This window comes from Eublepharis macularius, chromosome 17 (assembly GCF_028583425.1).
Source record: "Eublepharis macularius isolate TG4126 chromosome 17, MPM_Emac_v1.0, whole genome shotgun sequence".
Classification (NCBI taxonomy): domain Eukaryota; kingdom Metazoa; phylum Chordata; class Lepidosauria; order Squamata; family Eublepharidae; genus Eublepharis; species Eublepharis macularius.
The window spans coordinates 39,659,408-39,679,629 of record NC_072806.1 but is presented as its reverse complement, the minus strand read 5'-3'; the positions used below and the strand labels follow the sequence as shown (position 1 = coordinate 39,679,629).

Here is a 20,222-nt window from a genome sequence, read left to right as displayed (position 1 = left end):
TCTCAAAGGTGTGGCTGCCACAGTCACAGTGAGACTCCTGATGTGAGAGAGGTGTGCAGTTGCCCTAGCAACAGATCCCTCGAGGAGGCCTGCCTCGTGTGCAGAAAATGGACACTGTGTTTTTGACAAAGCAGTGACGCGATAGGGAAGGGGGAACCCTTTGGTAACACCTCTGGGGGTTGTGTGTGCACCCATTCAGCAAAGCCAGTCTGCTTCATGGCTTCAGAGAGGGGGCTATAGATGAGGCTCACGCTGTCCCTGTGCATACCTTTTCAAATGTTCCCTGCTCCCCCCCCCCCCCGCTCAATAGTGTGCTAAGCATAGTTCTCACAGAGGCAAGAAACCTGTGGCTGGGCCGTATCACTCTGGTTTGGAGGTGGCAGCTCACGTGGAGGCTCCTCTGTTTTGAAAATTTTCTGCAGACAGACAGAGGTGGGCTAAGCCTGTGTCCCCCCGCTCCTGCACTGGCTTTCTGCGTTTTGCACCCTGGCAAAATAAATACATTTTTCATGGAAATAAGTGATGAATTCTGAACCTCAATCTGCCACACAGATTTATAGGAAAGAGATTTTTTTAAAAAGAGCTCTTAAGAGACCCTTCATTAACTCAACCAAGAGAGGGATAATGGGTAGCTTGTTGAAATGCAATACTTGTTCAGTGCAACCTACCTTTCTAGGAGGAAGAGGGGGAGAAAAATCCTGAACACTGTATGGTAACCTTATATGGGTTTATGGAGAGCTGTGGAGCACCCAGGCACATGAGTAGAGTCTTGTGGAAGGGCTCCCCTGCATCTTGCCTTCTTCCTTCACTGAAGCATTTATGAACTTGCTAGGCTTTCTTCCTCATCAGAGGATCAGTCCGTCTAGCTCAGATTTTCCTTTTCTGACCAGCAAGCAGCCCTCTGGCAAGAATGGTCTTTCTCCTGATCTGCAGTCCTTTAAATGCAGGGCTTTTTTTCAGGGGGAACGCGGGGGAACGGAGTTCCGGAACCTCTTGAAAATGGTCACATGGCTGGTGGCCCCGCCCCCTGAACTCCAGACAGAGGGGAGTTGAGATTGCTAAGCGGCGCGGAGGGCACTCTCAACTCCCCTCTGCCTAGAGATCAGGGGGCGGGGCCACCAGCCATGTGACCATTTTCTCCGAGGGCAACCCATTGAGTTCCACCACCTCTTTCCCCAGAAAAAAAGCCCTGTTCAAATGGAAGATGCTGGGGACTGGACCGGGGCCCTTTGGCACGCAAAGCAGATAGTCTGTCTCTGAGCCAGAGGTGGGCAGTCCAAACAGAGACCCATTTTGCCTTCCTTTCCAGGACAGTGTCAGATTACATTCTTTGCATCCTGGGTGAAATTTCTGCATGAAATGTTTCGCCACTAGTGATCTGCTAGCTACCTATGTAAGCAGCGTGCTTAATTTTTCATATTCCCAGAAGCCCTCAAGCCCCCCCCAACAATTTTATTGAGCATCCTTTTTCCTCCCTAGCCCCAACTTCCTTTCTCTCCAGTCTGACCTGCAATCTAACCCCGTAGGTTGTTCTTCACCACCAAGATATTTGAGTTTTGTTCCTAAAGTGCCTCCTCCCCGAAATTGCCCTATTTAACTGAAAAGAAGATGAGGTAGCTCTGTTTGCATTTTTGTGATTTGGTTAATTTTGTTTATTGTTTCCTCTTTCACTCTTAAGATTCATGACTGGTTACAAAATTGGACTGCAATGCAATAAGACTTATATAAACAGTGCAAAAGCACGATCAGCCAGCATGGCAGAGTGGTTCAAGTTTCTGTCTAGGAGCCAGATGATCCAGGTTCGAATCCCCACTCTGCCATGGAAACTTGCTGGGTGGCTTGGGCCAGTCACACACTCTAAGACTAACCTACCTCACAGGGGTGTTGTGAGGATAAAATAGAGGAGAGGAAAATAATGTAAACCATTTGGGTCCCCATTGGGGAGAAACGTGGGGCATAAATGAAGCAATTAAATAAATAATTGATTACAAAAAAATTAGAACAAGATGCTTTAAAAACCAAGACAATACAAACAAAAAACTACAACCTTGTTCCCTTTATTAAAGTGCTCTCCTTAAGTGAGTGTAGGGGGTGCTTAAGAAACTTGAACTATCATTTGTGCGTGCATTATGGTCTCTCTCCCTCTTTCCCCCTCTAAATAATTTTTCTTTCACTTGGCAGGAGGGTTTCAGATGAAAAATGTGCTTGCCTTTCTAGCAACACTGTCCGGGTTCTCCCCGTGATAAACACTTTGTGTAATAGGCGTGGGCTGTATTTCTGGGCAATACAGAAAATATTGCAGATGTGGACCTTTGGTAGAAAAGGGCCACAGCAGGTGGAATTGGGGAAATCTGTTGCTAGTTCTGCATTGCCTGCAGCCATCGCGTTGAGTTAGACCCTGTAGTACAAGTTAACACCTGTACATTATCTTTTGAGTTTAAATACGAGTTTAGGTGAGTTATGTTGCTGCAATATTGTGATGCCTGCACTCATTTATTTATTTATTTATTTTATTCAACTTATACCCTGCCCTTCCCACAAGCGGACTCAGGGCGGCTTCCAACAAATATACTGTTAAAATACAACAAAAACCTATTAACATATTAACACATTAAAATTCAGGCACCATCAGACAGATCGGCTACTACAAGCTCATCATAAGGGGGCCCAGCACCACCATGATATAACTCAAGGGTGGCTGCAGAAAGAGGGTGTGGCGGTCAGAAGGGGGACAAAAAGTTGGCCCCTAGCAAAGACCTGGCAGAACATCTCCGTCTTGCAGGCCCTGCGGAAATGTAGGCGGTCCTGCAGGGCCCAGATCTCCATTGGGAGAGAGTTCCACCGGGCCAGGGCCAGGGCCAGGGCGGAAAAAGCCCTGGCCCAAGTTGAAGCCAGCCAAATGTCCCTCGGGCCGGGAACCACCAGAAGCTGCGCATCCGCAGAGCGCAAGGCCCTGCGGGGGACATAATGGGAGAGGCGGTCCCGTAGGTATGCAGGTTCCAGTCTGTGGAGGGCTTTAAATACTAAGACCAGTACCTTGAACTGGATCCGGAGCTCAACCGGGAGCCAGTGCAGCTGGCACAACACACGGTGAATATGTACCCTAAATGGCATCCACATAAGGATGCGTGCCGCTGCATTCTAGACCAGTTGTAACTTCCAGGTCAAGCCCACAGGCAGCCAAGTGTGGAGTGAGTTGCAGTAGTCCAATCTAGAGGTGATCGTTGCATGGATTACCGAAGCTGGGTCCTGGGACGAGAGACAGGGCGCCAATTGCCTGACCTGCCAAAGACGAAAGAATGCAGATCTGGCTATGGCTGCCACCTGGGCCTCCAGAGAAAGTGTGGCACCCGGGAGCTCACCCAGGCTCCTCACCGGTCGACGAAGGCTGTAGCTGCAATCCGTTGAGGGCTGGGAGCCGGATTCCCAGTTCCCTCGCCCCACGACCCAGATACAGAACCTCCGTCTTCTGGTGACAACCCAGCCCAAAGCTACGGACCACCTGGGCAAGGGGTGCATATAGATGTTAAATAACATAGGGGAAAGAATCGCCCCCTGAGGGACGCCACACACCAAAGAATGGTGGGAGGACATGTGACATCTGTCCCCAAACGCCATAAAATGTCGTTATTGTTATGCATATGACAGGGTGTACTTTGTGAGACAGAGACCTCTAGAAAGCCAGCTAATCTGCATATATTAGCTTCTTTTACAGACTGTATGTTGCGGGAGGGGGGGGGCAAGGAGCTTGATGTTCCACCTGAGCAATGGAAATCCTCCGCAACCCTCTGCCTCCTTCAGGGGAAAGATCAGGCTGATCTTTCGGTTCCACTTGTGTGCGCAGTGCAGGATACACATGTTCCATTTTCTGCATGGCAGGAATCACATGTGCTATGCGTAGAAACCTGATACAGTGTGATAACAAAGAGACATGGAGTTGTGATGTGGGAAGTGCACAGATTGAATCTTTCCTCTGCCACAAGGATCCCTAAGACCTCGATCCTAAAACGGCTTTCTTAGGAGTAAACACCAATGAATAGACCTGATAAAGGCAGTTTTAGGCTAGCCAGTTTCTTTCTGCTTCCCACTGTGTTAGTATCAGTGGCCCGACCTGCAAGCTGGTGGTTGGAGTTGTCACAAAATCCTGCTCCTTTGAGTGCTTTGGAAGAAGCACTACATGACGGTGACACGAGTTCTGCCTCGAGAGGTGGGGTCTTCTCGGTCTTCCTGGCTCCTGAGCAGAGGCTCGTTCCCAGCTGGCTTGCTGAGAGCCTTGCGAAGTATTGAACTGGGCCTTTTCCTGAGCGATGGCTTCACCTGTTTTGTAGGTACGCTGCATGCAGGACAGGCAGCACATTTGAGGCCACAGTGGAATCCCGTCCCCCCCACCCCATTAAGATTGCCCGCTGGCTTAGGCAGGGTATTCCCCTGCAGCATGTGGCAGGTTTCACTGATCTGAGCTAACTTCTCAACCCCTTCCTTTCCCTTTCTTGGATCTTACGGTACACGGTTGGTGTGGTTTCCATAGAAGGATTCATCCAAGTCTAGTGGGCTTGGCTTTGGGTTAGGATGACTGGGGCTTGAGAGGGGGGCCAGATACAGCTCCTGCCCCTCTGATTTGAAACCACTTGTTCATCCACGGTCTTCAGTGCAGTCCCACTTGCGCAGGCCAGCCATCCGGAGCAGGATTCTCAAGCTTTTAGGCTAATGGGGGGGGGACTCCCCCACGGACCACTCCGAGCCCACCAAAATGGTCACGCAGCGAGGAGGCCGCCCTCCCCCCTGTTCCCTCAGTTTGTTTTCTGCCGCCGCAAGGAGCAGACCGTTTCTCAGCAAGGCTTCGTGTTTGTAGTGAAATGGTTAAGAGTTTACAGTTGAAGATTATGCGGACCAGACCAATTGCATAGTAATAGCTCCCTTCTGGCCGTGTCAGCCGTGGTTTCCTTCTCTCAAAGGGAATTATATGCATCTTCCAGCAGTGCCGGACTTACTGTGCTTCGGCAAGATGAGGCCCCACATCTGACAGCATGGTTCATAAGACATTGAACTCTCAGTTTTCAGAGGAGGTAACAAACTTTATTTTGAATGCTCAAAAACCTTCTACCAGGAATTTGTATGCATTGAAATGGAATAGATTTCTTTTATGGGCAGAGTCAAAGGGAGTATTTCCTGAGATGTGTCCTTTGAGTAACATTTTTGATTATCTAGTGTCACTGCATAAAGCTGGCCTTGCCTCCTCTTCTATTAAAGTTCATTTAGCGGCTATATCTGCCTTCCATAATGATGTAGATGGCAAGACAGTTTTCTCCCACTACCTCTCTAAACTGGTCCTGAAGGGCTTATACAATTTGGATCCTTCTCGGACTCAAGTACTGCCCACAGTGGTCCTTGTCACTGGTATTATCCAGTCTTATGTTTATACCTTTCGAATCAGTAGCAACGTGTCGTCTGGCGTTACTGTCAGCTAAAGTGGCCTTTTTATTAGCAATCACTTCGGCCAGGAATGTTAGTGAGTTGCAGACGTTACGGGTAGACCCACCTTTCCTGCAGATCTTCCCAGATAAAGTAGTGATGCGTACCAGCCTTCAGTTCCTGCCTAAGGTGGTTTCTAAGTTCCATGATTCACAGGGTTTGTCTTTGCCAGTGTTTTCCCCTAACTCCACTTCCACCAAGGAACAAACACTCCATACGTTGGATGTTAAGAGAGCGGTTTTATTTTATGTAGACAAGACAAAAACATTTCAAAAAAGTCAAGCGTTTTTTGTTTGCCACACGGGCCAGAATAAGGGCAAGGCAGCATCAGCTCAAACTATTTCTAGGTGGGTAGTTTTGGCAGTTAGACCAAGTTATAAAACGGCAAAGGTCCCCTGCTTGGCACATTCGACAAGGGGCCAAGCAACATCAGCAGCTTTTCTGCGAGGTGTGCCACCGGGAGATATCTGCAAAGCTGCAACTTGGTCTTCGGAAGAGACATTTGACAAGCATTATGCGATAGATGTCAACACCAGGAAGGAGACAGCGGTAGGACAGGCAGTCCTTCAATCGCTCTTTGCCTGAGAGCGTCACCCTACCTCCTTCCTTGGTGAGTAGCTTGTGAGTCTCCCAGTGTGGGACTGCACTGAAGACTGTAGATGAAAACAGAGTTGCACTTACCTGTAACTTCTGTTCGTCTAGGTCTTCATGCAGGAACGCATTCCCTCCCTCTGGGGAGGAGAGAATGATGTTATAACTATGTTGGATTCCTCATTGGGGATAAAAGTGGCATATAAATGTATAAGTAATTGTAAAGCATCTGATCTCTGGCTCTTACACTTCAGGCCACAGATGGAGCACTCATGTGACTTCATCTTCCTCCGTATGCAAACGTTATGTGCGTACAGAAAGCTAGCTAATTAGAGAGAACGGCTCTAGCCTAGCCTTCTTCTTGAGAAGGAGATTTTCTATATGCAGGGCTTTTATTTAGCATACAGCAGTGTTTGCTGATGTGAGCAGTCTGAATGGGTGTAATCCAGATACAGGTTGACTGTCTCGGTGAGTAACTATGCCAGAGTGAAACATGATCCAGTGTTCTATGTATGCATGCCAAAGGCACAAATTCCTTTGCAAAAAAAGTTGTCTCTCTTTGATGCATTGGTGGCATTGCTGTACTTAATTATGGTGGGGCTTTCAAATATATACACACACATGGCAAAAGGGCTGTGTTCAGCCTGCCCAAGCTCCACACGGTGTGGTGAAAGTGGCACCCAAGCCCAAGGTGAGGGAAGCAGCGCTTGGCCTTGCCCAATCTCCATCTGAGACATGGGAGGTAGTGCCTGGCCAGTGGGAGTGCTTGACCTTTGGCACTTTTCTCCCTCCCACCTTTGGGTGGGTGGGGCCCTTTTCTAGGGTTTTTCACTCCTACTCTGCCTCTGCCTCCTCCCTCAAAGGCTATAATAGCCCTAAAAGGACACTGTACCCTGCTCCTGCCCTTTACTGACAAAAAACTCAAGGCTTGAATGCTGGCAATACTGTGTGGTTGCCTAGCAGCAGCCACTGAGGGTATACAGGAGCTGCTTCTATTATTGGGGGGGGGGGAATCTCCCAATGCATTTTTTTTAAGATTTCAGATTTTTCTGTAAATATGGGGTGTTTTTCAGTTTTATAGAAAGATCTATCTTGTCTGTTCATGGCTCTAATCTCCAGATTTTTAATAATGATGATGATGGTGATAGTGATGATGATGATGATGATGATGATGATGATGATATCCACAGATTTTGCCATGTTGAGAATCAGACATATTGATTAAGATTAGAAATAGTTGAAAGAGCTGCAGACCTGTGCTCCTTGCTGTGATTAAAGCAAAAACTTGGTATTGAACTACCTTCTTTCTCTCATCCCACTGACCCAGCAACTGTGCCTTTTGTGGTGGTGCAAAGATGTCTTCATGCATGTTGATGGAGTGGGTTGTCAGTGTAAACACTGTACTCAAGGGTCTGTCTAGTGCAGCACTCTTACCCAATCGGGCTTCATACAGTTGGGGGACAGAGGCTGAAGTCTGTTGATTGTGCCTTCTCAGCTATACTGCCTTTGAACATGGAGGGTCTCCTCAGCTCTCATATTTAAAATCTACCACTGGATCTTTGCTCCATAATTGTGTGGCATCCCCTTTTAAAGAATCTAAACTAATGGCCGCCCCTGCATCTTGTGTCAGGGAGCTCCACAGGTCAATTTGTGCATCATGTGAAAAAATACCCTGTTTTGTCTTTCCTGGATCTACTACCTGCAGACTTGGTTTGGTATCCTTTGAGCTTTCGTATTTGGGAAAAGGAGGGGAATGCCCTCTTGTTTGCTTTCTCAACACTCTGCATATAATCCTTGTATTATCTCTTCTGGTCATAACTTTTGTCAGTTAAAAATGTGCCTTGGGGCGGAGGGGTGGGGGGAGGACCAACACACAATCATCATTGATAAAATTATCCACACTTTGTGTACAAGGCTCCGCTTCCCTATTCATGCAACAGGTTCCTGAGCACGTTTGTGCCTGGTAGGCTGCATTGTTTTCCACATCTCTGTTCTTTGTTTTTTTGTCCACTTACGAGAGCCCCTGTGGATCAGAACAAAGGTCCATATAGTTCGACATCCTGTTTCCAGCAGTGGGCAGCCCAAGCCCTTTGGATGGCCCCAAAGAGGGCAGGGCAGGGCCGCCTCTCCTCTCCCGGAGACGGCCTCCAATCATATTCCAGCTGTGCTCTGTGCATGATGGGCTCTGTGTGTGTGTGTTCGTGAGCGCACACGCGCAGTGGCAAGAATGTGTAATGCTTCCTTCAAGAAGCTTAGGGATAGAACGCATGCTTTGAATGCAGAATACGGAAAGACAGGGCGGGGGGAGCACTCAAGAACCACCGGGAGTGGAGTGGCTGGCCGTGGCTGCAGTGGCCAGGGGTTGGATTGGTACAAGGCAGCTTTGTGCAGTCACATTCTCGGGTCTGTTTTTCATTATTATTTTCACCTTCAAATCTTTCCTTGAAAAGTAGCTTATGGAAGCCAATCAGATTTTTTCCTCACAACAGCTCAGTGAAGTTGGCTAGGCGGGGGGGGGGGGTGCCCAAGCTTACCTTTTTGGCCAGCAGGGATTCCAGCTGGGGATTTCCTCCTTTGTCCCTCGAGGCCTTTCAGACTGTGGGGTGGGCACCCACTGGAGAGGGGGATCAGGATTGTCAGCCTCCAGGTAGAGTCCAGAGATGGATTCCCCTGGAGAAAATGGCCACTTTGGGCTCTGTGGCAGACATGGCTGATCTGGCCACCTGGACCCGTGCCATGAGACTTGACTGCTGCAATGCACTCTGCATTGGTATCACCTCTAAGTTAACTCAGAGACTCCAGTTGGTCCAGGACTCTGCAGTTCGGCTATTATCTGGAGCGAGCAGGAGCACGAATATCACTCCCATTCTGCAGTCACTCCGTTGGCTTCCTATCAGTTACCGAGCCCAATGCAAGGTATTGGCTATCACCTACGAAGCTCTTCATGGCCTTGGTCCATCATATCTATGGGACCTCCTCTCTCCCACTACTCCATCACGGCAGCTTTGCTCATGTGAACAGGAACTTCCACAGATGCCACCCCACACAGGGTGGCACCTGCAGCTGCCTGTACACGGGCATTCTGGGTGGTGGTCCCACTTTATGGAATGGACTACCTGAGGAGGTTAGGAAGGGTCCCACTCGCTTGGCCTTCTGTAAACGATGCAAAACTGCGTGGTTCAAGAGGAGGTTTTGCCCAGATGGGAGGACTGCATTGAAAGGAAGTGGTCTCAGGGGGTCCATCAGTAAAGGGACTGGGAACCCCATCAGTAAAGAGATAAGGAGGGACCACAGACTTCGCTACTATGGCTATAATAAGTATGGTCCTACTGGGTAGTTCCTATGTATGTTGTTGAATTTATCAGTCATGGAATTTGCTTATGCTGTTGTTAAGCATTGTTAAATCTTTCTCTCTCTCTCGCTTTCTTTCTCCTTTTCTTTTTCTTTAAATCTTGCAAAATTACACGTATATATTGAAATGTCTTTGATATTGATTGCACTGTGTAATCCACCTCAAGTCTCAGTGAGAAAGGCAGACTATAAATGAAATAAATAAATACCCTGCTGAGTCCCCTCCCCAAACCCCATCTCCCCTAGGCTCCATCCCCAAATCTCCAGAATTTCCCACCCCAGGTTTGGCCACCCTACGGGGGAGGGATGAGGCCACGTGGAGTGGGAGCTGCGTTTAGAATTCCCCAGCAAGTAGAGGACAAAATGTCTTCAGGGCGAGGACCCAGCAGAGGATCTGCATTCGAAGGCTGACTGCTCTTCTGTTTCCCCATCATCCCAGTGTGATTGAGGAAGAAAGAAAAGAAGGCCTGAGCTGTTCTTTCCCTGAGGATCTCTCCCTGTGCATCATGTTTGAATTGGGGTGAGAGATCTGGCCCAGTCCATAAAGCTGGGCTTGACAAAGCAAGTGGCATGCACGTGGTTGCATGCAAGGATCCCAGCTCCTTGGAACCCAAGTGGGTGGTGGTGGTCAGGGGTAGAATAAGCGCTTGTTTTTCATCCCCCCCCCCTTTCCCCAAGGAGCTCAGAGCGCTATAAATTGGTCTTCCCTACCCCTATTTTACCTTCACAGCAACCCTGTGAGGTAGGTTAGGCTGAGAGTGAGTGACTGGCCCAAGGCTACCCAGCAAGCTTCCATTGGGATTTAAACGTGCGTCTGCCAGATTGTAGTCCTACACTTTATTCCCGAAACCAAGCTGACTTTCCTTTAAAGGGGGAGCGGGGTTCAGAAACTTTGGGAAAGTTTGCTGCAGCCATTTTATTCTGCTGTCTCCTAGATTGCTCCCTGACCCAGCTGAGTACAGAAGGAGAAAGCTTAAATAATCAGTGCCATTTGCCAAGGCGGGTGCTGTGCCCGTTTTGGGTGAGTGACCTGGCAGTGCAGTGTCTCTGGAGAGCCAGTTTATTCCTTTTTCTGTCTGTTTTCGTCCTCCTGCCATGTGGCACACAGGCACAGACAGGTGGGGAAAGGTCTTTCTGTCTGTCCCTTGTGTGCAGTATTTTGTACAGGAGCCGCTGAGGGGTGATCCCACTTGGCCCTTTTCCCAGGTGGAGGGGGGGGGGCAGTGGCAGAGCCTGTGTGCGTCAGGCCCCGCTTCCCCGTGAGTCACGGGGTCCCTTGGGAAAGCATGACTCAGCAGAAGTCGGCAGGCCCGCGGACCCTGCCTGCCGGGAGAGCGTCTCCAAGGGAGGGCTGGCCACAAGGGGCCCAGCTGCTTGCTTCTGTGGGGGGCACCAGGAGCCCGGCACGTGAGGAAAGCCTTGCTGTGCACTTAGTTTTCTTTCTTTGCAGCAGGAGGGAAAGGAATACAGGGCTGTGAGGGGGGGGCAGTTTTCCTGTCCAGAAGTTTGCTCATCCAAGTCTCTTACTACCTGGGAGCCCTGGCAGTTGCTGCTTGCGGGGTGCTTAAACTTGGGATGCCCCCCCCACCTGTAATCTCAGGGTTAAATGGCACGGTGCCCGCAGAAGATCTTTCCACATGATAGCCCCTGCTGCCTGGAGAGCAAAGCGACCTGGCAACCACCGCTAGCCTCCTTGGCAAATCAGGGGTGGCCTGTGAGTGCAGCCTCTTGGCCCACAATGGGGGCGCCCCCAGCTCCTTCCATGTAACACACATGCAGCAAATACTGGGCAGCAGATGTCTCACGGCAGTGAGCCAAACTAGAAGCTACAGAAAAAAAGGCATTCACCCCTTCAGAATGAGGACAGCCTTTGTTCACCTTAACTAAATAGCATACTAAATAGCACAGCAAAATCTGTCTTTCAGCCTAACCCCTCCTCTGTCCCTTTCCATTTCTGGGACTTGCTGTTATGTTACCTCCTTTCAGGGGTCTAGACCTTGGTGACACAGGCCCTTATGCCTGGGCTGTACCATTTGCAGCTGAATGCAGCTCCGTTTTGAAAAATTCCTTGCAAACAGAAGGGATCTAATTTTGCTGCCTCTATGGCATGTTAGTTTTCTGTGGGTAGGGAACTCTCGAATAGCACATTCAATCATATGAGCCACACCGGCAAGACAACACAGACACGAATTTGCTATCTTCAAGCAGATGTTGATTTTGTCCTGGTCCAATTTGATTTACAGAGTCCCCCCGTGTTTAAAGGAACTGTTTTCGTAATGAAAGGTTTGCAGAGAATTCACCAGGCCATTGTGGGCTTACCTTGGTGTCCCAAAGATTGATACATTTGTGGAGGTGTGCATGTATGCACATGCGCATGGGAACAGCAGCACAACAGACACTCTTGATATGTGTGTTTGCTTTGCAGTCAGACAACACACTCATGTGTACATTTCCTAAGCTTGGAATGTACAGGCTGCAATGGAACTCCGTTGCTACCTTCTTTTGCCTCCGCAATATGAACCTGCCTTGTCCTTTATTAGTGCCACCCACAGCAGCAAAGGAGCAGCTTGGCCTCTCAAGCTAGTGGACATCTAATCTGGTCCTTTCTGCTGCTAGCCCAGCAGTCATTCCCTCTTGCCCCCCCCCCCCCCCGTGAACTTGTACCCCACCTTGACCAAAGGAAGCTCAGTCTGTCCCTCCAGTGTTGCCTTTGGTTTATGGATTCGATTCTTCAGCCCTTCTCTTTTGTGGGAAAACCCACCCTTTGCTTTGGTATTCCAAATGCACAATGAGAGAGTCGTAGCCACAAGAAATGCTAAGGTTTGCAACAAGGCAGAATGGTATAGAGGGAGGGGATTTATTGTGCTTCAAGGAGCACCACAGGAGGACCCTCCCATATTTTTTCTTCTCCCCCCAACCAATTCATCTAATAATAGTATTATTAGTGTTATGATACTATGATTACATGTAATATCATAGAATTCTCGAATCATAGGGTTGGAAGGGACCTACAGGGTCATCTAGTCCAACCTCCTGCACAATGCAGGCAATTCACAACTACCCCCCCCCCCTTGTGCCAAGAAGATGGCAAAACACCGTCAGGACCCTGGCCAGACTGGCCTGGAGAAAATTGCTTCCTGACTCCAAAGTGGCAATCAGCATTACCCTGGGCGTGTAAGAAGGGGCCACAAGAACTAAGCTCTTCCTGCCCGTGCCATCTCCTGATCTGCCCAGGTTCACAGAATCAGCGTTGCTGTCAAATGGCCATCTAGCCTCTGCTTAAAAACCTCCAAAAATGCCTCCAAAATCCTCCCAGATCGGAGCCGAACCTGGAGTGAGCCATCCCAATGTGATTTGTCCATGTCGCATAACAGAACGATCCTTTTTGCCCATTTTATGTTGTGTTCGGAGGGTTGAGGGGTGGGAGTATGAATTGGGATTCGGAAGGAAGGAAGGGATGCGGCACGTACCTTAATGTATAAAAAATTAATATCCAAGCAAGGGTCTCCAAGTGACTCGTCATAAAGGTGCGCAGCAAGATGCTCAGTGCCCCTCTCCTCATTCAGGTCCCTTTTTGTCCTGCCAGACTTTGAAGCGCAAAGAGAAGGAGTACGAGCATGAGATGGAGCGCCTGGCCCGAGAGAAGATTGCCACACAGCAGCGGCTGGAGGAGCTGAAGAACGAGCTGAGCCAATGGATGGATGTCACGGAGATTGAGCGCATCGTCCGGCAGACGGTCCAGCCAGAGGACGATCAAGCCTCTACCTCGACTGCTTCAGGTACTTTCCAGTTGCTTTTTTGGGATGCAGTCGGATTGTTCTGAGCGGTGGGCACCTGCTTTTCGTCTTTGTTCAGTGCAACCTCCCAGTGCTCAATGTCTTGTAAGCACAACAAGCAGATTTGCATCAAACCACCTTGAGCATGGCCTCTGCGCAGACTGAGTAGTGGTTTTTTTTATCTCGGATCCTCAGCCCAGGATAGTATCTGCTGCAGAAAGAGGTACTGAAGGGGATAGCATCAGTCTATCGAAATTTCACCATGGCCCAATCTGTGGATACTGAAATCTGGAGACTAGAGCCATGAACAGACAAGACAGATCTTTCTATGAGCCTGAGAGAAATGCCCCAGGTTTGCAGAAAAAATCTGAAATTTTAAAAAGCAGTGTGTGTGTGGGGGGGTAACCTTCCCCGTGACTTGCATAATTCACTCGGGGCTGGCTGCTTGCTCCTGCTCAACAGCAGCCACCCCAAGAAAGGCAGTGTGGTGTAGTGGTTAGGTTCAGACTAGGATCTGAGAGATCCAAGTTCAAATCCGCGCTCCTCCATGAAAGCTCATTGGGTGACTCTGGTCCAGTCACTCTCTCCCAGGGTGGTTGTGAAGATAAAATAGAGGAGAATGATGCAAGCTGCTTTTGGTTCCCATTGAGGTGTAAATGGAGCTAATAAATAATAGATATATCTGAAGATGGGGAGGCAGATAGAAGGCAGGTAGGTTGGTGTGTGGGCAGGAGAAATGGAGGCAGGAAAAGGTGAAGATACGAAGTTGCCAGGAGGAAAGAATGAATGAATAGTGTGTGGCCCCTGCCCCCGCTCCCCTCCTCTGCATTCCTGGGCCCTGTGACCAGCACTGCACAATTAGGGCATAGTTTTCTCAGGTAGAGGCTGCCAGGCATAGGGAAGGAGGGAAAACTGAAGACGTGAGGGGGGCAGATAAAGGTAGGTTGGCTGGTGGGTGGGAAGGAGAAAAGGAAGCGGGGGGAGGAGAGGTGTTGTGGGGGCTGCCAGGGAGGGGAAGGAGAGTTACTGTGATGCTCTTGCCAAATCGTTGCAAGCACCCCGCTTGTTTACCTTATAGTTCCCTGAAAGTAGAAAGGCAGCACAGCACACAAAGAGGCTCAACGGGAGCTGCTGTTCCCGAGTGTGCTAATTTTATTACTTCAAGGAATTTCTGCTTGGGGAAGCATTAAAATGGTGAGCCCCCTTCCGCGTCTGCAGGCAGAAGTATTAACGTCCGTTCTTCCGCAGCATTTTGTTACCTGCGTAGGCTACACCTTAGTGCATGTCAGGATTTCATATTTTTTCACAAGGGACTCCGAACGTCTGGCGCTGCACACGGCTGTCCCCTCCTCATTGGGGTGCTGCTGTGGCTCAGCGATAGAACGTCTGTTATGTGTACAAGTGGTCCCGGGTTCGATCCCTGGCATCTCCAGTTAAAGTTGTCTTGTAATGGGTGATGGGAGGGACCCTGAAGTCTCAGAGCGAAACTACACCAGATGAATTCTACAAAGGGGGAGACGGTGTTAATTTCACCTCTCTACAGAGTGGCAAAGAGAGTTTCTCAGAGGATTTGTTAATAATGGACAGAGCCTTTGAGGAGGCAAAGAGGAAATTAACAAACCTTCTGAGGAGCAATCTTTGCCAGCTCTGTAGAGAGAGGGGAAATTCAAACTACGCTTCCCAGCTAACATTGTGTCTCCCTTCTCTTGAGCGTCCTCATGGAATTCATATCTTCTAGTTTACCTCTCAGGACTGGTCTTGGGAAACCGAGGTCTGGCTCCACGTAAGGCAGCTTTATGTGTTCAGATCTGCCCTTTTCTCTCCTTCTTTCTCCTGCTCTCTTTTGCTATGACTTCAGACAACAAGAACTTGGATTTCTAATGTGGCAGTCTGGTCCCTGAACTCGTTTGTTTTAATCAATTGCAGATGTTGAGCATCAGGAGGGTATTAGAATGTGTCGAGTTATTGCAGAACAATAGTCCTCACCCCTGAGGACTAGAAGACTTGTTTTTTTAAAAAAACAAGCCTTTTAAAAAACACTAGATGCTAAAGTATTGTGACTTTATCTGCCCAGGAAACCTGGGAGGTAGACCACAATTATTTCCACCTCACAGATGGAAGAACTAAGGCTTCTCTTAGGTATTCTTGGTGGCTAAAATTATTTTTATTTTTAGTACATTTTTACCTGGCTCTTCCTCTGTAACAATCTCTGAAGTAGTTCAGGCTGAGGAAGAAACATTAGTTCAGGGTCACCCAGTGAGTTTCATGGCAAGCAGGAATTTGAAATCTGGTCTCCACAGATCGAGTCTAACATTCTGACCAATATACCATGCTGGCTCCAAACGGAACTCCCTTGCCAGTGTGCCTCTGTGCATGAGCAGAGGAAAAGATTGCCTTCCTACGCAGCTTTCCTATAGGCCCCAGGCCTTAACGTTTCTTTGTTACCTAGGCTTTTAACTGAGTGGATTTCATTTTCTAAGCTGTTTTTGTGGCCGACTTCTAGTGTGAGGACTGTTCTAAGATTATTATTTTAAGTTGCTGAATGTTATTTTATGGTTTTTTTTATGCTCTGGTTTGTTTTTTATGGTTTATTACAAATACACAGTTTGCATGATTGTATTGTATTGTATTGTATTGTATTGTATTGTATTGTATTGTATTGTATTGTTTTCTGTGCCTTGATCAGTCTCTGGAACATTTTCTAAATACATAAATAGATGCCCAGCTTGGAGACCTCAGGCTGGCTGCTGTGGGAAGCAGAGGATCCCATATGCTCAGTGGAACTTGGGTCTGATCCAGCAGGGCCCTTCTTGGCCTCTTTGGTAAAGTTTGACCATGTAAAAGTTTCTTGCATGCAGAAAAATAGTGTGTTGGGAAGAAGAGCCTAGCTTTCTCTCTGGCATGCTAGTTTTCTGTGTGCAGGGATTTTTTTTTTAATGAAGGTGCATTCCATCCTGTGTGAGCCCTGCTTGGTGCTACTGCCCAGATAACAAACAGCTTTACCATTTCTCCAAGATCAAGACTTTATGAGATGCATGTGAATGGAGGCCTGTTTCTTAGATCCATGTTCTGTTAAGCTGCTTTGGGTCCCCATTGGAGAGAAAGGTGCGATATATAAATGATGTAAATAATAAAGTAATAGGTAATAATTAACCTGTTTTTTCTTTGTCCCTGTTTCCCCCTCATTCCTTCCCCCACAGAGGGTGAAGACAACATAGACGAGGACATGGAAGATGACCGGCTGGTGAATTCGTTGCCGAAGCTCACCCATCGCCAGCACCCCGAGCTCTTGAAGCCTCTGCCCCCGAACGCTGCTTCATACCACCCGTCTGTGCTGCCTCTCCCGCAGAAACACACCCCACCCCACACGCAGCCCCCCCTTCAGCCTCAGGCGCTGGTCCAGCCCCAAACCATCGTCCCCGCACAGACTCACCTGGTGGCAGCCTCCACGGTGCAATCGACTGTTATCGCGCACACGGCCACCACCCACGCCTCCGTTATTCAGACTGTCAATCATGTAATTCAGGGCCCACAGCCCAAACACATCGCGCATATTGCACCGTCCACCTCCAGCCCGGTCCAGCTGACCACCACAGCCCAGCCGATCGGCCACATCACTGTGCACCCGGCAACCCTCAACCATGTGGCCCACCTGGGTCAGCAGCTCCCCATTTACCCGCAGCCCGTGGCTGTCAGCCAGCCAGTGGTTAGCCACATCACTCATACTATTTCTCACCAGCAAGTGAATGGAACCACGAGCCTCGGCCAGCCAGCGGTCGTGGCCAAGCCTGCTGTAGGAACCCAAGTGGTCCATCACCAACAGTTGGTGGGGCAGACGGTCTTGAACCCGGTAACTATGGTCACCATGCCTTCGTTCCCCGTAAGCACGCTGAAGCTGGCCTGAGAGAGTGGTTGGGAGCTGCAGCTGAAACTCCGTACATTCCAAGTGCATCCTTGTTCCAGAGGAAGAGAAGAAAACCACCACGAGTGCAGAAACTCTGCCCTGAGAATCGTGCGAAAGATCAGGCGGGAGGGGGGACTGGCGAGAAAATACCCCCTCCCCCATTCTCCCCTTTCCATTTATCTAAGCAACCCGGTAACTGAGAGATTGGGTCCGCTCTGCACTTGCCCCCCCCTTTCAGAGAAAACGTTTAATGGTCCTTCATAGTGATTATTAATACCCACCTTTTTACATGTAATCAATGAGAAACAACTTATAACAACATTCTTAAGACTTTTTAATTTCTTTTCCACCTCCCCCACCTTTTTTTTGATGTGTCGCTTCTTTGTAGAATTTTTTTAATAAAAAAGGCTGATCTCTTTATCAAGACTTTGCATAGATTAAGAAAAAAGAAAATCATAGAAGAATATAAATATATATAAATATATATATATTTATATATATATCTACCTGCCTATAGCTACATATATATATAAATATGGTTATCAATGAAGGCCATTGATAAAGGCGGATTCTTTGCAGGAGTATTTGACACCTTTTCTTCGGACTGAGAAGACAGAGCCTCATTCTAAAATTGGAACCTTCAAAGACAGATGGTTTGGTGGACCAGGGTAAAATCATATTTAAAAAATGGAGCATAACATGTTACGGTATTTCCTTTCAGTATATTTGCATTTCAGTAAACCATCTATAATCACTGTGACTTGTTATGGCATTTTAAAGAAATACTCTGTCTAATAAAAGGAGGAGAAAAAAGTTGGACCCTGCTGGGCTTTTGTTTTTCCATTTGAGTTCCCAAAATCCTTGATTTTGTTTTCCAGCTTTTAAATGTTGATTTAATCTGTATGATTTAGGATGGCCCATTTCCCAGGTTCTCTCCACGCAGGTGCTGACCAGCCCTTCTTTGTAACCGGGGCTCCTGTTGGATTTTGGAATGAACGGGGAAGACCATTTCACACACGCAGATTTGACTGGTTAATCAGTGAAAGCTCATGAACTCATTTCCTTCAGTGTGTAATAACCCTAGCACCCACACACTAGCATCCGCGCGCACCAGCACGGAGTAATAGTTAAGCTGTCAGACTAAAATCGGGGGCACCCAGGCCCGAATCCCTCACCGGTCACGGAAGCTTCCTGGGTGCCTTTGGGCCAGTCGCACTCTCATTCCACTCTCCCACCTTCCCAGCAGTGGTAGTTGTGAGGATAAGATGCGGAAAGGGAGAAGGACGCACGCTGAAGGTCACTGCAACCCCCCCCCCTTGGGAAGGAAGTAAAGCAGGGTATAAGTATCTAAATAAATACTACATTAAAAGCTGGAGGTGGAGTGGAACGGAACCACCACCACCAACAAAAATCTCCCCCTTCCACAGTCGTCTGTGAACGATGAATCTGATGGACTGGCAGTCTTGGGTCTTTTCCCTTCCTCGTCGCCTTTGAACATTGTAGGCTGGTGGTGGTCGAAGCCATTTTCCAAGGAACTCTGAAGTATATCTGGGGGAGGAGCCTCAATCTGTAGGTTTGTAATGATGAGCCAAAAATGTCATCTTCTACAAGAGGCAACCACTGGAGGATCCGAGTTTGCTTTAGAGTTTGCTCTTGGTTCACACCAGACAACTTGACAAGGAGTGATGCATTTTGTAGAGCATGTTGTGATGGATATGCTGAGCCTTTCCACCCCAAGCCTGTGACTTGCGAAAGTATTCAGAACTCGGAAAATAGCAGCCTTTGTATTTTTTAAGGGGAGCAAGTTTCCAGTTCTCAAGGTGGTGGTGAACTGGAATCCTGCAGATTCGCCCTTACGTGTCTCTCTTCCATACTGGCTCTTAAAGCCTCCTTTGGCCCCTGAAGGTAAACTGATTTTTAAAGGTTTTCACATACTGTCAGAATGAAATGCTCTCCCCTTTGCTGTTAATGAAGCTTCAGCCCAGGTTTCCCAAACGTATTTTGCTCTGATTTTGTTGTTTTTGTAAAAGGTACAGGAAACCTTTTTAAAAAATCTTGTTTGCCTTCAGAAGCCAAAGTGGGTTAAACAGCCCATCTGAAAGGGGTGTGACTCTCAAAACCAGGACGGGGCTGGGTAGCGTTGGCAGGTAGCAGCGGGGTTGTAAGTTCATTCATTAAACCGATTAAAATATTTATATGCCACCAGCCATAGATTTGTAACTCTCTTTGCCCCACCTCATGGGCAGTAGAAGCAGAGTGAATGTTGTGGAACAGTTGTGTTTTGGTTGGTTTGTGGGCATGCACTCTAATCTAGAACTTGCGTCCCCTCATGTAGATACTTTCCTGGCTGCCACCGGAAATCTCTCGCAAACCAATTGTTAAAGCTTTTGTTGTCTGGTGAGTTCAAAGTGTCCGTGGCTCACCCTGTTTTCAGATGTTCCTTACTGCTCCTGCCCTTCCCCCACCATCTGAGGTTGATTTCTAGTGTGTAAAGGAAGAATGCCAGGATCCCACCATTGTATTGCCTGTATAGTTTTGGTTGGTGCTCTGCAGGTGTCTTGGTTGCAGCCATGGCTTCAAGTTGTAGGCAAAAAGCTGCAGAAATGTTCAGCTGGCTTTCATATGAAAATTTTGGCTTTGTATCTGCTGCAGAAATGTTTGATTTTCGTGTCCAGAAATCTCTTGATTTTAATATTTTTTTTAATTTATTTTTTAAAATTTGTATTCCACTCTCCCCGCACCAGCAGGCTCAGGGCAGATCACATTTATAGACATTAAAATTACAAGCACAATTTAAAACATAATAAATACAATATAAATATTTAAAAGCAAACACAAGCAGCACAGACAGTTCATTAATCCATTTCCAGCTGTCACTGAAAAATAATTCAAGGAGACTTCTTTTTTGGAGGTAGATGTTCTAATAGGGGGGGCCCGTTCTACCCTATTTTGGCTGGCGGGGGCCCTACCCAGCATCAACCAAATGCCTGATGGAACAGCTCTTGTCTTACAAGCCCGGCAGAATGATAGCGAATCCCAAATGTGTTTTTTGACTTCAGATAGCTGAATGTAGCTATCCACTGCTGTAGCACAGTGGTTAAGTGGTTCGGCTGTGAATCGGCACTCTA

At 48.0% G+C, this 20,222-nt stretch overlaps 1 protein-coding gene across 1 annotated transcript in view; it reads left to right on the top strand.

The window, feature by feature from the left end:
• Positions 1-17,913, top strand: part of MNT (MAX network transcriptional repressor) — a 72,715-nt gene extending 54,802 nt beyond the window's left edge. Inside the window, exons 5-6 of the mRNA XM_055000988.1 lie at positions 13,001-13,193; positions 16,391-17,913. Coding sequence (XP_054856963.1) covers positions 13,001-13,193; positions 16,391-17,094 — 897 coding nt within the window. The 3' untranslated portion in view covers positions 17,095-17,913. The remainder of the gene's footprint in view (positions 1-13,000; positions 13,194-16,390) is intronic.
• The last annotated feature ends 2,309 nt before the right edge of the window (positions 17,914-20,222 follow it).